Source organism: Mustela nigripes, chromosome 3 (genome assembly GCF_022355385.1).
Source record: "Mustela nigripes isolate SB6536 chromosome 3, MUSNIG.SB6536, whole genome shotgun sequence".
Classification (NCBI taxonomy): domain Eukaryota; kingdom Metazoa; phylum Chordata; class Mammalia; order Carnivora; family Mustelidae; genus Mustela; species Mustela nigripes.
The window spans coordinates 126,837,885-126,852,395 of record NC_081559.1 but is presented as its reverse complement, the minus strand read 5'-3'; the positions used below and the strand labels follow the sequence as shown (position 1 = coordinate 126,852,395).

Genomic DNA, 14,511 nt, shown 5'->3' with positions numbered 1-14,511 from the left:
GGGCTTTGCACCTTGGTTTGCTCACTCATGGTTGCAAGATGGCTGTATCACTTCTAAGTGTCACATCCTCACAAATTAATGATTAAAAGTTGTATTTTCTTTCATTAAAAAATCATTTTATGGAAATAAAATTTACATGTCATAAAATTCACTCATTTAAAGTGTACAGATCAATGGCTTGAGTGTATTTACAGTGTCATAAGCCTCTACCGTGATCTAGATTTAGAACACTTCCATCACTCCAAGAAGAAAATTACTCCCTATCCACTACCCCCACACCCCTTGCCCTAGGCAACCACTAATCTTCTTTCTGTCTCTATAGACTTTCCGATTCTAGACATGTCATGCAGATGGAACCACGGGAAGTTTTCAAGGTTCCTTTATCCATGTCATAGCCTGTATCAGTCCTTTGTGACTTTGACTGCCAGAAAGTGTTCCACTGTATGGGTAAACCATGTGCAGTTTATTCGCCAGTTGATTGACTTAGTTTGTTTCCACTTTCTGGCTGTTTTGAGTAATGTAGCTATAAACTTTTGAGTACAAGGTTTTGTGCCGACAGGTTTTCATTTCTCTTGGGCATGTACTTAGGTGTGGGACTACTGGGTTATGTAGTAGCTCTGGGTTTAACATTTTAGGAATTGCTCATTTTTTTCCCAAAGGGGCTGTATCCTTTTACTAGTCCCATCAGGATTTTATGAGGGTGTCCCATGTCCTGGTCAACACTTGTTATTGTCTGTCTTTTTGTGTAACCATTCTAGTGGGTTTGAAGTAATACCTCACTGTGGTTTCATTTGCTTTTCCTTGATGATTAGTGATATTGGGCATCATTTCATGTGGCTCTTGGCCATCTGTCTGCATTATATTTTCATTTTGGTGAAGGTGTTGCTTGATGTCCCAAACTTTTTGATATGGATGAAATTTCATTTATCAAATTTTTTCTCTTACTGGTTGTGTTTTTGGTGCCATCTCTATTTTTTACAGCTAAGACATTTTTATAGGTAAATAATACATGCAATGCCCAAACCACAAATAGTTCGTTGAATTTTCAGAACATACCTATGAAAAACTAACACTCAGATTAATAAACAGAAATAACCAGCATCCCAGAAGCTGCCTTCATGGTTCCTCCAAGGTTAACTGTGATCTTGACTCCCAGCATCATAGATAATAGATAAGTTTTGCCTGTCTTGGAATTTTATATAAATTGACTCATGAGGCAGTTGTTCATCTGTGTCTTACATTTTTAAAATCCTGCATTATGTTCAGAGAGATTTCTACACTCTGGTGTGTACTTTCTGTTTGCTTACTTTACTCTTAGATAGAGTATATCATTACATGAAGTTTCCACAGTATGGTTTTCTACTGTTGATAAACATTTAGATTACATTCAGAATGTGTTCTGTTAGGATAGAGCTTCTGTGAATATTGTAGCCTTCTGGTGTGCATGCACCTAGAAGGGTAGCCTGAGTTGTAGGAAAGGCAATAGTTCAGCTATAGCGGATGCTGCCAAGTAATTAACCAAAGTAATTGCCATAATCCATGCTATTACCAGTCTTAGGAATCCCAGAAGTCTTCCTCATCCCTACCAGCCAGCAGAATTTCCCTCATGTATTGTTGTCCAGAATTTCTTTACATGCAAGTTCCTGAAACAGTCATTTCAAGGTCAATGACAAGGCTGTAATTCTGAGCTTAATCAAGTTCACCCTGTGGGGCTGAGGAGGGGCCTAGCCTTCCCATAAGCACTTGGGCTTGTGACCCATAAATGCCACTGAAGTTCTCTCTGCATGGAGGGAAAGGGAGGGAACGGATGGCAAGTGGAAGTCAGCTGTGTCTGCTGAAAGTAGGAACATCCAGACAGACCGGTTAGATGTCTACCAGAAAAGTGGCTTTTTGCTCCACAAGATATCTCTTCTGGAATTATTTTCAAAATTGAACAGGCCTTTGAGTTTCAGGTGCTCAATAAATATTTTCTATAGTGATTATGCTTTCCTCATTTTTTAAAAAAGATATTTACTTATTCATTTGACAGAGAGATCATACATAGGCAGAGAGAGAGGGGGAAGCAGGCTCCCCGTTGAGCAGAGAGCCCGATGCAGGGCTTGATACGGGGCTCTATCCCAGGACCTTGGGATCATGACCTGAGCCGAAAGCAGAGGCTTAACCCACTGAGCCACCGAGGTGCCCCTGCTTTCCTCATTTTAACTTGTATTTTTCATTAGACCTGCTGTAATAAATTGAATGTCCACCTTTGTACAGGGTAGCGAGTCCTCCGTCTTCTCTTTGTCACAGGGCCTTATGGAAAATGTGTGGGGGAGTGCTCACTATGAGGTAGTCACCATTTTCCCACAGAAACAGGGTTTTCATTAAATTTTCATTCCTGTTTAAGGCTTAACCCCAAATTAATTAAAAATCTCACACACATTGTTCTACAAAAGCAGAGGTAATAAAGTAACTGTACACCTGTAGAATAATTTCAGTTAGCAAAATTATTTTCTGAGTTACATTACTGTCGAGCAAGGAGGTGTCCTTGCTTTTCTAAGGGGCCCATCTCTAGGACTACATAGATGCACAAAACTAGTTTTACTCACTGCTGTATTTCAGTGGTCTATAACAAATACGTTGCTTATACTGAAGCCTTCTGGAAAAAAATAATTGTTTCAATTAGAATTTCTATCATTTTTTTGAGAGTGGTTTTGGATGGCCAGGATGATAAAGGCATTGAGTGGTCCGGTAGTTTGACTATCGTGAGGGCGGACCAGGGGAAAAAATGTCACAAAACAGACACTCTGGTCAGTCTTGGAGAGTCCAAGATGTCTACCCCATCGGTAGACAAATTCAGGGCCTAGATAAGGATCTCTTTTTCTAATCAGTGTGCCCACTTCTGCCCTCTGAACACTGTGGTTCTCTGTGGAGAGCACTGTGGTTATTGGTGATGATTGATTTTGGACTAGGTACCAAGCGTAATCATTTCGTTTCAGAAATGTTTTTCCCTTAAGTCAGCGTGAGCTGCACAACATTGAAGTGCGTTGCCATATAAACGTAGGTTAAATTTCCTATCTGAATTGTTGTGCTTTTTCTGGTTCACACCCATTCATGCCTTTCCTGTTCCTAGTTTGACCTCTTTTTACCGGAGCTGTTTTGGGAGAAGTTCCATCTCAGTTAAGCAAAGTGATACTTTACCTTGTCACAGCATTGAAAAGAAACTTGGACTCCATGTTTGAGGTCATTTGTAGGTGAAAACCCAGTTTTATAGAAGGCTCTTTAAAATAATGTGATTTGTATTTGGCTCCCTGTAGCATTGCTCCTCTGATAGTAGGAGAGTCTCACACAGATTTCAGGGAAACGTGGTCCCCTTCGGTTAGCACTGGAAGTGATATGGTGTATGGTGAGCTTGCTTGAAGAATGGTTCTTTGTGCAGCTCTCTTGAGCAACAAGTGAGTTGGATTAGTTTGTTAGGACTTTAAAGTAAATTACAAAACTTACGTAAATAAGGAAGTACTTTGTGGGAAAAGCATAGGTGAGGATTTTTGCAGAGCTGTTTGTCTCCAGGAGTAGGGCAGTCTTCCATTTTCATAGTTGTAGAGCCGGGGGAAATTCTTCTCTTGGCGGGGGAATGTTTTGGTGAAAGTCTGTGACATGTGATTCTATGTATACATTTATTTCTTTAGCCCATTAAGAGTTGACTCTTCTCAGGGTATCCCGAAGATACAAGAATTTTTTTTTTTAATGTTGGAATGTTTTATGTCTGTTGCATTATCTCATGTCCATGGAGTTAATGCAAAATTTATTTTCCTGCAGTCCTCAGAGAATTGCAGAGCCAAGCGTTAACGCTTCTGAAGACCATCCATGTGCCAGGCATATGCCATATCTTATTTAATCATTAAAATATCCCTTAGAGGTAGATGTTATGTGTATTTTTCAGCTGACTAATCCGGTCAAGAGGTGTTAAATAAGTTGCCCTAGGTACATCCGTAATGACTGAGACTCAGACCAAGTACCATTCTTTTCCCTCTACAATATATGCCTTCTCATATTTCTACTAAAATGGTTCTGATTTTTGCTCTAGATAATTGCAATTCACAAAGTAAAAGTGAAAGCCTCCGAGTGTGCTGTGTTAACAGACAAGTACCTTTACAGGAACAGCGAGGATGAAAAGGGATTTTCTTTAACTTTTTTTTTTTTTTTTTCAGATAAATGTATTTTATTGTGAATGGTAGTATTTTAAATACTACAATTAGATTTAAAATATATTTCCTGAAAATTAGGTTAAGAGGCAATGTATTAGGTATATATCAAGTTGGAATATGAAAATTGACAGAGGTATTTTACAGAGAAATGAAATTGTGTTGAATTTTAAGCTCAATTAAAATTGTTTTATGTGCATTCTTATTGCTAAGGAGAGTTTCTTACTGTAATTGTTATCACCAACATATGTGAAACAGCTAATTTATAATAAAGCTGGCACACTTTCAAAGATTATAGGAAGACATCTTCTGGTGCCGTGTGTATTAAGAGTGTGCACTGTACCCTGGCGACAGTAAGAAACCTTAGTTGAGCTTTCCCAAGGAGGGTGACATCATCACATTTGCACCGTATACCTGCAAGGTGGGGGATGAATTTGAAATGCCAGCTTTGGAGGTTAGTTAAGAGACCTGGGCCATAACCAGCAATAGGTTATAGATAGCTTAAACCAAGGAATTGCTCATGGGGATAAGTCAAGTGGATGGATTTGGGAGATTTTAAGGAGGTAGAAAATGGCAGAACACAGCTCTTGATTGTTTGTAAGGGAAGAAGATGATGAAAGAGATTTCTGGTTTGGGTCCCTTAACAGAGCTAGGAATGAAGGTGGGGGAGCTCTGAGGAGTGCAGGAGCCACTTCAATGACGAAACACTGATTTTGAAATATTTCAGTAAGCAGTTTAGTAAAGGGGTCTAGACTCAGGACAGATTTTAGTGAAAGATGTTGATTTTGGAATCATGGGCATCTAGATGGCCGGTGACGCCCGGGGAGTGTAGAGGATCCCCCAACAACAATATGCTCAATGGGAAGAGAAGAGGCCAGAGGATGTCTTTCCACGCTCTCCCCCTCCCTGTTCATCGCGGGCTTTCCCTCATGGATTAACCTGCGAGTTTGCAACTCTGGTAGATGCTAGATGCGATCCAGCTTTCTATAATGGAAAATTTAGTCCTTCCCTTTAACCTTGAGGAAAATAAATAGATGAGTTCAGCAAAAACGAGAAAATAACCAAAAGGAGGGTAGATGAGCTTACCTTTGTTTTCCAAGACTTTGAATACAAAATTTTCATACATTACCTTTCTTTTGCCCCTCCTCCTTCTCCCCACTCTCACCGGCTCTAGCCAGCACTTCCCTTGATATTTTCCAGGAGCTTTCCATGTCCTATCTCTTGCCCTTGTAAGGGCCTTAAATGTTAGAGAGTATGATCCGTCCTTCACAGCAGAGACTCCTAGAGCTCCAGTAATTTCCCAGGGAGCTCAGAGGGAGTAAGTGTTCATTCACAGCAGGTGTGTGCCTTTGCACCGTGTGCTGTTGGCATCAGGCACAGCCCGGCTGGATTACAGCCATTTCTTGATGTGTACACCCGTCCTTCTTTCTCCCTGGTTTTTCTTGTCTCGAGGGAGACCGTGGTTTGTCCTTCCTGCATGCACTGTGGGAATAATATGCTGCGAAAGCTACCCAGATCAGTCTTCGGCTTTCCCTCTTTGGAGGGCAGAGCTGCCATTAAAGGGTGGAGCCCAGCAGCCTGGGCCATCTCCTGGCTCTGTCCCTTGTTAGCTGTGTGATCCTAGGCGGGGTACTTTGCCTTCTGTGCCTCCATTCCCTTCTTATCAAGACGGGGTGTTGGTGGCGGTGCCAGCATCTGTTATTAGGAAGAGGATAGTGAGGATTGAAGTGAAGTCAAGTTTGTAGTGAGCGGCTCCTGGTGGAGAATGTCACACATCAGAGCACATTAAATAACTAGAGAGACACCCAAAGCAGCCCCATAATTTACTTTGCAACTGACCCTTTACACTGCTCTTTTTATTCCATTGAAAGAAGTTTTATATTTTTTATTTGTTCATATCCTATATTATAAAAAGATTTGAAGGGCGCCTGGGTGGCTCAGTTGGTTAGGTGACTGACTACCTTTGGCTCAGGTCATGATCCCGGAGTTCCAGGGTCGAGTCCCACATCGGGCTCCCAGCTCCATGGGGAGTCTGCTTCTCCCTCTCATGCTCTCTCTCTCTCACTCTCTCCCTCAAATAAATATTTGGAAAAAAAAAAAAAAAAAAAGAAAGATTTGAGGTCTTTGTGTTTCCAGTGTTGAAAACAGTGAGAACTAAAACCCAGGTATTCCTGGTGCTCCGTAAATGTTTTGTTGAATGCTGCCATCATTTCAGAACTCTTTTCTAATGTGTTTTTTATTTGGGGACAGTAGGGCAAGAATACACACAGTACTTAGTGATTCACCATACAGAGCAAACAGATGCAGTCTATAAATGACTTCCGTTCTGTAACATCAAGACCCTGTGACACCCCTTAGCTGCCTTTATTTTACAGAATAACAAATGAAATATAGAGAATTTTGGTTATGGCAAGCTAATTGCAGCCCATAATGCACAATTCAGATTTTCTTTTTTCTTTTTATTTTTTTAATAAAATAAGAGGGGATTAAGAAACAAGATGGGGTATATTTCTTGGAAAGCAAAGAGGCCAATGTGAAAGAATTTGTTTTAATTGGTTTTGATCTTGCATTAAATAGAAATTAATTTAAAATGATGTGTTTGTTTTTCTTTGATTCATGACTGCTCCCAAAGGCTTTTCCAGCCTTTCCTAGTGAGTTTCCTGAACGAAGCTTCTGTTTTTGAGAGAAGAGCCCAAACAGTACTAAGATGCCCTCTTTGAAGAGGATAGCAACATCAAAGCAAACAAAAGGAAATTAGCATTCAATGAGGAGGTCATTCTGCTCTGAAAAAAGATCTTTTTAGAAATTTCAGAGAACTCAGGTGCCTTTTGAATCGACAATTCCGAACCCTAAGAACACTATAAATAGCTTTTGATATTAATATATTAATAGATGAAGTTGCTCTGAAATGTTTTACCAGACCCTCTTATTTTTCTTCTACCTGCGTAAGAGGATACATAATTAAGTTTAGGCAAACATAACAAGGAAGGGACAGTCAGAGATAGAATTTCAAATAATTTATTTTCCATTTCATGCTTTACAGCGCTTTGTCACTATTCTATCTGTCTGCACCTTGGATGTCCTTCTCTGCATAGTAGCTGCATAATTTATTGACAGTGACATCTTCAAGTGCAGCCGCACCTGAAAACGATACACACTAAATCCCAGTTTATCTGCAGATGAATGGTCGCCTCTTCCAGGGAGGAGGAGATCTGCAGAGAGGGGCTGTTCTCTCTGCTCTTCTGCACTTAATTATCAAAACAGTTCCCTTGTTTAGTGTTCTTTTAAAAATTTGAATACTTCCCGTCTCCTTTGTTTCAACCCTCTCAACAGAAGTGTATCCGAGAGAGACGGTGTCTTTTCTTTTCCTTTTTCTCATTTCATCACTCTTCCCGAGTGCTTTGAAAATGGGTGTTTTGGAGTGTGAGGGAGCAGGGGAAGTGACATTCTTGGCTTCCAAAACTCAGAATCTAGTGGGAGATGGGGCTGCCACGCTCCATCGTTGAATTTCTCTGGGACGAAGGGAAGCAGTTAAGCAAAATGAGGACACAGAAACCAGGGTGGCCCAGCTCAGAGGAGAGTTCTCGGGAACTATAGTTTGTCAGGAAAATGGTTTTCGGGGGCAATTGCATGTGAGTTCATAGGTGCACTGAATACTTCTGATTTATCAAAACTTTCAGTGGCTTGTGATTCTCTCAGGTTTTACCCTTGCCCTTTGAAAGAATAGATTAAAAGAACACTAAAGGCAAAGGTGACTTAAACTCAAGTGTATGGTTTCTCTTTATTTAAAAAAAAAAAATCACTTAGCCCTTACTTATAGTTAGTTACATTTTGATTTGTTTTCTGATACTCCCTGCCCACCTTCTTGGATGAGTGGCCTTGCCCTGCTGGTTTTATCCTAATGTCTTCACGTTCTGCCTCTGTGGCTTTCATTCTATTGCCCGTGCCTTCTCATTTATCTTTAAAAGGAAATAAATCCCATATCTCTTCTCCTCCTCATTTTCTTCTGTTTTGTTGTATCTTTGTAGCAGAGCCTAGACACTGTTGACACAATTTCTTCTAGAAGGATTTTTCTCTTTTGTCCATCAGGACTTTGGAGTTTTCTGCATTTCCTCCTGCATATTTGATACTCCCCTTTTCTCAGCTCACTGTTTCTGAAAGCTCAGTCTTTTCCCTTCTGTCACTCTTTTTTGTGACTGGATGCACGGGTGAGCGGACTCTGTAAAGCTCTCTCTAGACATCTAAGGCTATCTGTAGTCCATAACTTCAGCCTGTCTTCTTAATGCAGTTTTCATTCTGCGTCGCTCACTCATGGGAGACCAGTTGGACTGTTGTGAGGTAACTTTCAACTCTTCTCTACAAGTGAACTCATCTTACTTTTGGGAAGTGATACAGGCTGGAAAACCCAGTTATCTCTTTTCCTTTGTATCTCTTGGTTCAAGCTGTATCTGTTTCCATCTCCTGTCATGTCCGTCCTTAGTCTGTCTGTCTCTCTGTTGAACGCCTGTTGAGGCCCAGGAGAATAGGTAGAGTTTAGGTAAGTCTCAGGACAAGATGGGGCGTGGCATTCTAAATGAGTGGAACATAAAAATGGGAAGGCTGTTGTGAACGGTCAGCAGTCTCACTTGGTTTGAGTATTTTGGAGATAGTTGGGATGGGGAAAGATGAGGTTAGAGAAATTTAATCTTGTGTGGGCAGGAAATAAAGCAAAGTAGACATTTTTGAACAGAGGAAATGTGAAAGCTGCAAGAAATAGAGCTTTATAATGCAAACAATTAGGAGCCAGGAAAGGCGTTGGTGAGTTGGAGATAAAGGGGTTGTTCAGGGGGGTCAAGGTCTCAAGCCCAGGAGGTGGGGGCTCTGTGGTGAAGCCGGTAAGAGGGCACCTTTGAAGGGAGCTGACGAGGATCCTAGCGATACTGAACTTAAACTGACATGAAGCCCTTTGAAAGGAATTGGCCATCAAGCATGTGAGGATAGGAGACTTCACAGAATTTGTGTGAATGAGTGCACAGGGCTGGAGAAAGAAGTTTGTGAGTCATAAGTGCCTTTTTAGCCTTCACTGCCTTTTCCATTCCTCATGATTCATTCTTTTGTACTTTAATGCTGTCGTGTTATTTATGTTAATAATAAACCTCATTTATCTTGAAGATAGCTTTCTGTTAGGCTGCCACGAAATCTTCAAACTTATTTTTCTCAGTGACAAATAAGTGATTATAAGGCTATGGCTTGTCACAGTTTCATAACTTTGGACAAATTTATCTATCGCTGTGAGTTAAGTACATTAAGATGAACGTTTCACGGGTACTAATGGCAGAGCAGCGTAATCATTTGCAGGAAATTTGAATTTGTGAGCCCTACAGCAAAAGCTCCAAGATTTTCTCTGAAACTGTAAAAAGATGCTTTACAGTTGTTATTGTAGGGTCAGGGTTTTTTTTTGTTTGTTTGTTTTTGTTTTTTTAATAGGAAGGAATGATGGTCATGATGTGGATAAGAGGAATAATGGCTGTCTGCTTTCTTATTTCTCCATAATATGAACATTGTGCTTTTTTTTTTTTTTTTAAATTTATCTGACAGAGAGAGGCACAGCGAGAGAGGGACCACAAGCAGGGGGAATGGGGGAGGGAGAAGCAGACTCCCTGCTGAGCAGGGAGGGTTCCATCCCAGGATCCTGGGATCATGACCTGAGCCGAAGGCAGATGCTTAACAACTGAGCCACGCAGTTGCCCCAATATGTACATACACACCTCACAGGAGGTCACGTACCTTGAGGCCTTGCGGTTGGGGAATGGTGGGGGTTGGGGGAAGAACAGTAAGGGAGAAAGCTTTGGCTTCGATAGAGAAAACCACTGTCTTCTACTCAGACATACCCAGGTTGGGAAGAAGCCAAAACCTTTCATCTTTTGAGGGGGGAGTCCCTGAAGGGGGAGTGAAAAACTGTCCTGTTGTTTCTGTTGAAGAGTTCTCTCTTTTTTCAGCTACTGTTGTTGGTAGCCATAGTGGGAGTTGGGGTTCAAGGGGCAAGAGGCAGGCCCTATGCTACTTGCTGTGCTATGTGCTCAGGCTCCGGAAGGCCTTGGTGAGGCAGAGCCCTGCCCCCAGTCATCTTGGGTCCCATGGACCCTGACAGAGTGAGTGGGAGCGTCAGGAGTCCAGGCGGCCCTTGTGGCGAAGGTACTGTCTCACCCCCAGACTCCTCAGCTACAGTCAGGGTCATTTAGATGCTCAGGTTTGATTCTCAAGTAAGCCACTCTCCACTCTGAAAATTCATCCCTCTCCTTCCTGGCCTTTGCTGCCTGCATATGATTAAGGCTAATGAGCACGAATCGTGCCCAGGGAGAGAAATGGAGGGATAAAGAGAGTCCCTGGGCAGGCGGGGAGAGGTGTGAAGAAGCCACACTGGGAAGACGCAGCTCTCCTTGTGTCACGGAGCCTGACGCTCAGACGAGTCCGTGATTTAAGTTCACAGAGCTAGAGAGCTGTGAACTGAACCAAGACTCTAAGACTTGATTGCTGGCGCACAGAGCTTTTGTGAGAGCCTGTTGCTGCTCAGAATTTATCAGTAGGGTTGCAGAAGTGTCCGGGTCCCCGCCTCCGTGCTCTGTAGTCTTCTCCACGGGCCAGACACACCCCAGAGCCGGCGTCTACCGTTCAGCTTTGAAGTCAGCTTCCTAGCTTCCACTTCCCAGTTCCCTCAACTGATAACAGCGTCTGCTTGGACCTCTGCGACAGCCTCCCTTTGACTGGACGGGCCGCTTCATCATTTTCTAAGCCAGGTTCTTCGTGTCCCACGCCTTTCCCTTCAAACTCCGCTGTCCCTCCGCAGGTCTGGAGCACATACCCTCACTGTTGTTCGTATTCAGGAATAAATACACGTGCTCATATGTATTTGATCTAGGTCTGTCTTTTTCTGTGTATGTAATTATTTTGTGAGGCATAGGAAAGCTGAAATTTTAAAAGAGGACATAAATAAACGAGCAGAAGTTCTGGTGTGTATTTTCTGATCCTCTGTGAATTGTTTTGTCCCTCCGTGCCCCTTCCCTACAGCAACCCTGCTTGGGCTTAGGAGAGGAAATTCCAACACTGTCATTTTAATTGTCAGGGTCCTTTGTCTTTATCCCTGTGGCTACTCGTCTTGTTCTTATTTAAACTAACATTTGGCTCCATACTTCCTGCGTGTTCACTTGTCTGTACAACCTGTGCATCGGTCAGGGTTCTCCAGAGGAACAAAATATATATTGAGACTACATATCTGAGACACAGAGAGAGGGCAAGGGAGAAATTTTAAGGAACTGGCTCCTGAGATCACAGGAACTGGCAAGTCCCAAATCTGCAGGGGTGGTCAGAGATTGGAAACTGGGGTAGAGTTTGTATTTTATAACCTGGAGGAGGGAGTATTTCTTCTTCTTCAGAGGACCTCAGTCTTTGCTCCCACGCCTTCCCTGAATTAGATGAAGCTTACACACATTATGGGGATTAATCCACTTTACTAAAAGTCTACTGATTGAAGCGTTATCACATCTTTTAAAAAGCACCTTCACAGCAACATCAACAACTTCTAGACTTTTTTTTTTTTAATTTATTTGTCATAGACAGCGAGTGAGCACACAAGCAGGGGGTACAGCAGGCAGATCAGGCAGAAGGAGAAGCAGGCTTGCTGGGAGCCCAATGTGAGGCTCGATCCCAGAACCCTGGGAATCATGACTTGAGCTGAAGGCAGACCCTTAACCCACTGAACCATCCCAGGACCCCAGGATCATGACTTGAGCCGAAGGCAGATGCTTAACCAGCTGAGCCACCCAGACGCCCCTCATTTTCCTTCATTTTAAATTAGTTTCTGTTCTGTGTTCCAGGAACTCACCTACGATACTATGTTACATTTAGTTCTCATGTCTCTTTAGGTCCCTTTGTCACTGACATATTCTCAGGTTTTCTTGTTTCTGTTGACCTTGACTGTTCTGAGGAGTACAAAAGATATTTTGTGTCAGGTCAAGTATTTTGTAGACTGTCCCTCTGCTGGGATCCGTGTGATGTTTTCTTCATGATTAGATGGGGTTATGGGTTATGGGGTGGGGGGCAGGCGGCCATGAGGGTAACGTGTCATTTGCACCACATCCTGTCAACGGCGCACGCTGATGACTGGAGCTATTGACCTTGCCCCTCTGGCCTGGGGAGCGTTTGCCTGGTTTCTTCACTGTAAACTCACTCCCTGAAACAAAGTCACTGTGTGTAGTGTCCGCTTATGGCGTGGGTACCCTCAATTTTTTAAATGCAAAAGACCGCCAAGCAGGTGTGGAAGATCAGGTGTTGACGAGTCAACAATGTTGCTGAGTTCTAAGGAGTGGCAAGGCGAAACACAAAAAGAAACCAGGGTTTTGGGGGGACTTGTTTTATTTTAGAAAAAAATACCCCATAATGTTGCTATGAGAAGTAAGAAAAACGTTGATTTGAACTTTGTGATTTGTCGAATAAAAATAGATTTCAACCTTGGGCCTTCTCTGTTTATTTAATTAAGGTAGTCGGTTCTTATCGGTACACTGTACACTTATCTGTACCACTGGGACTCCATGCTATTGTTGCAGCCAGAAGAGGAAAGATTAAAATTGGTCTGTCTTTCATTATTAATTGAAACGTTATGGAGCATTGTTTTCTCAAAGGCAGTGCCTTGACAGTTGCATGTACTGGTGGTCGTGGTCCATGTTGGCTTTTCATAGCCTGTCCTAGCTTGGCCTTGAATGTGGTGTTTTCCTAGGTTCCGGCTTCTATTACAGGTAGAGGACGTCATTGCCTCCCTCTAGCGGTCAGTTTAATAATCTCGCATTCTAGTAGGACAAATTCAGCTGTAGAAAAAGCAAATCAGTGCCTATTCTCAAAGATAACATACCTTCACATTTTAATATGGATGCAAAAATGACATGGTGATTGAATTTTAGCTCTGTCCTTTTAGCTTCGAACTGATTTTTAAACGAGGCAGTGTTTTAACGTGGTAAGTAATTATAACTTGATTAAAAGCTGTAGTGATGAAGATAGCATTCTCTGCAGAAGGTTGACCTAGCTACTGTTTTCCTAAGGACTTCAGTGGGCATTTGATTTGAACAAGGGAATTGAATTTGGCTTCTTGCCAGTGTTTTATCAGTGCTGTAGGAGCAAGTGCATGTTCTAGATAAACTTGAAAGCCACAAAGCTTTATGGAGCTAGGAGTGAGGGAGTCCCTCTAGAGCACGGTTTGTCATTCCTTCACAGATAAAACTTTATCTCTGGTGCAGGAAATGGCCTTCTTTTAGAGCTCTCCATCAACATTCATTACATTACCATGACTTGAGGAAGAGGCTGCATTATAGGGTGCTCTCTCTGTATATCTTTGGAGAGTTGAAATAATTTACCAGAATTTGAGGCTGGCTTTGTTGTGGTTCTGATGGAAATACCAGGTGACCCAGCATGTGATTTTGTGGGTACTGATCCCTGGAACGAGTGCTGGTGTTTATGCCCAGACCCGGGATTTTGTACTCTCGAAAACCAGAGGGGACAGCATTTATGAAAGGCAAGGCGACTAAATCAGTGAGCCTTCTGCCGGTCTCCTTAGAGGTGCTCCTGATGAGGATTAAAGCGGAACTCAAGCGTCCGCAAGCCACCGAGCATTGACAGCTGTTTGGAAATGAGGAGGACAGACTCTCTGGAGAACCGGGATCCCAGCAGTGGTGTGTGGGTGTCTGTTTGGGACACTTCTGTTGCATGTGTTACCACAGAGACGTAACAGACCTCGTTAAGGAGAAATTGATCTGTCCTTGTGGTTCTCACTAGACATGCATCAATAACGAGACGACCTGTCTTGTCTCCCCAGCTGCATCTGATCCACTGGAACTCCACCCTGTTCGGCAGTATGGACGAGGCGGTGGGGAAGCCGCACGGCATTGCCATCATTGCTTTGTTTGTTCAGGTAAATGGTCTCCCGCTGAGACTGTTCTGTTGTTCAGAGATCCTTATTTCTGATTCCTTGGCAGAGTATTTTGTACTCTCAGTTTTATTACTTCTTAAACTCCTGTGCGGAGAACACGACTCATTTGAGAAGAGGACCCCTGATTCTTCTGGCTCGCGAGACAGCAGCCATATTTAAGGGTAGCAGATGGTTCGTTTAGTCTGTAGACATTTTCTTCTAACTGGGCTTCAGGATCTTTGGAGAAATGATGTTGAAAATGTCTCCTGAAGGCAGCATGCATTTTATTAATGAAAAAGAATTTTAGAAAATGTTTTTGGACCCTGGCGCTTGCTGTGAAATCGAAGAAAAATCAATAATGTAATCATGTAGTAGACTCTTTTAGCTCTTTGT

General features: G+C 42.5%; 1 protein-coding gene across 2 annotated transcripts in view; it reads left to right on the top strand.

The window, feature by feature from the left end:
* The window catches only part of CA8 (carbonic anhydrase 8), an 87,229-nt gene that overhangs the window by 30,065 nt on the left and 42,653 nt on the right, over positions 1-14,511 (top strand). The window contains exon 4 of one of the 2 annotated variants that reach the window (XM_059394621.1): positions 14,026-14,121. The exons of the other annotated variant lie outside the window; for it this stretch is intronic. Within the exon in view, the coding sequence (XP_059250604.1) occupies positions 14,026-14,121 (96 nt within the window). The remainder of the gene's footprint in view (positions 1-14,025; positions 14,122-14,511) is intronic. 2 annotated transcript variants of the gene reach the window in all.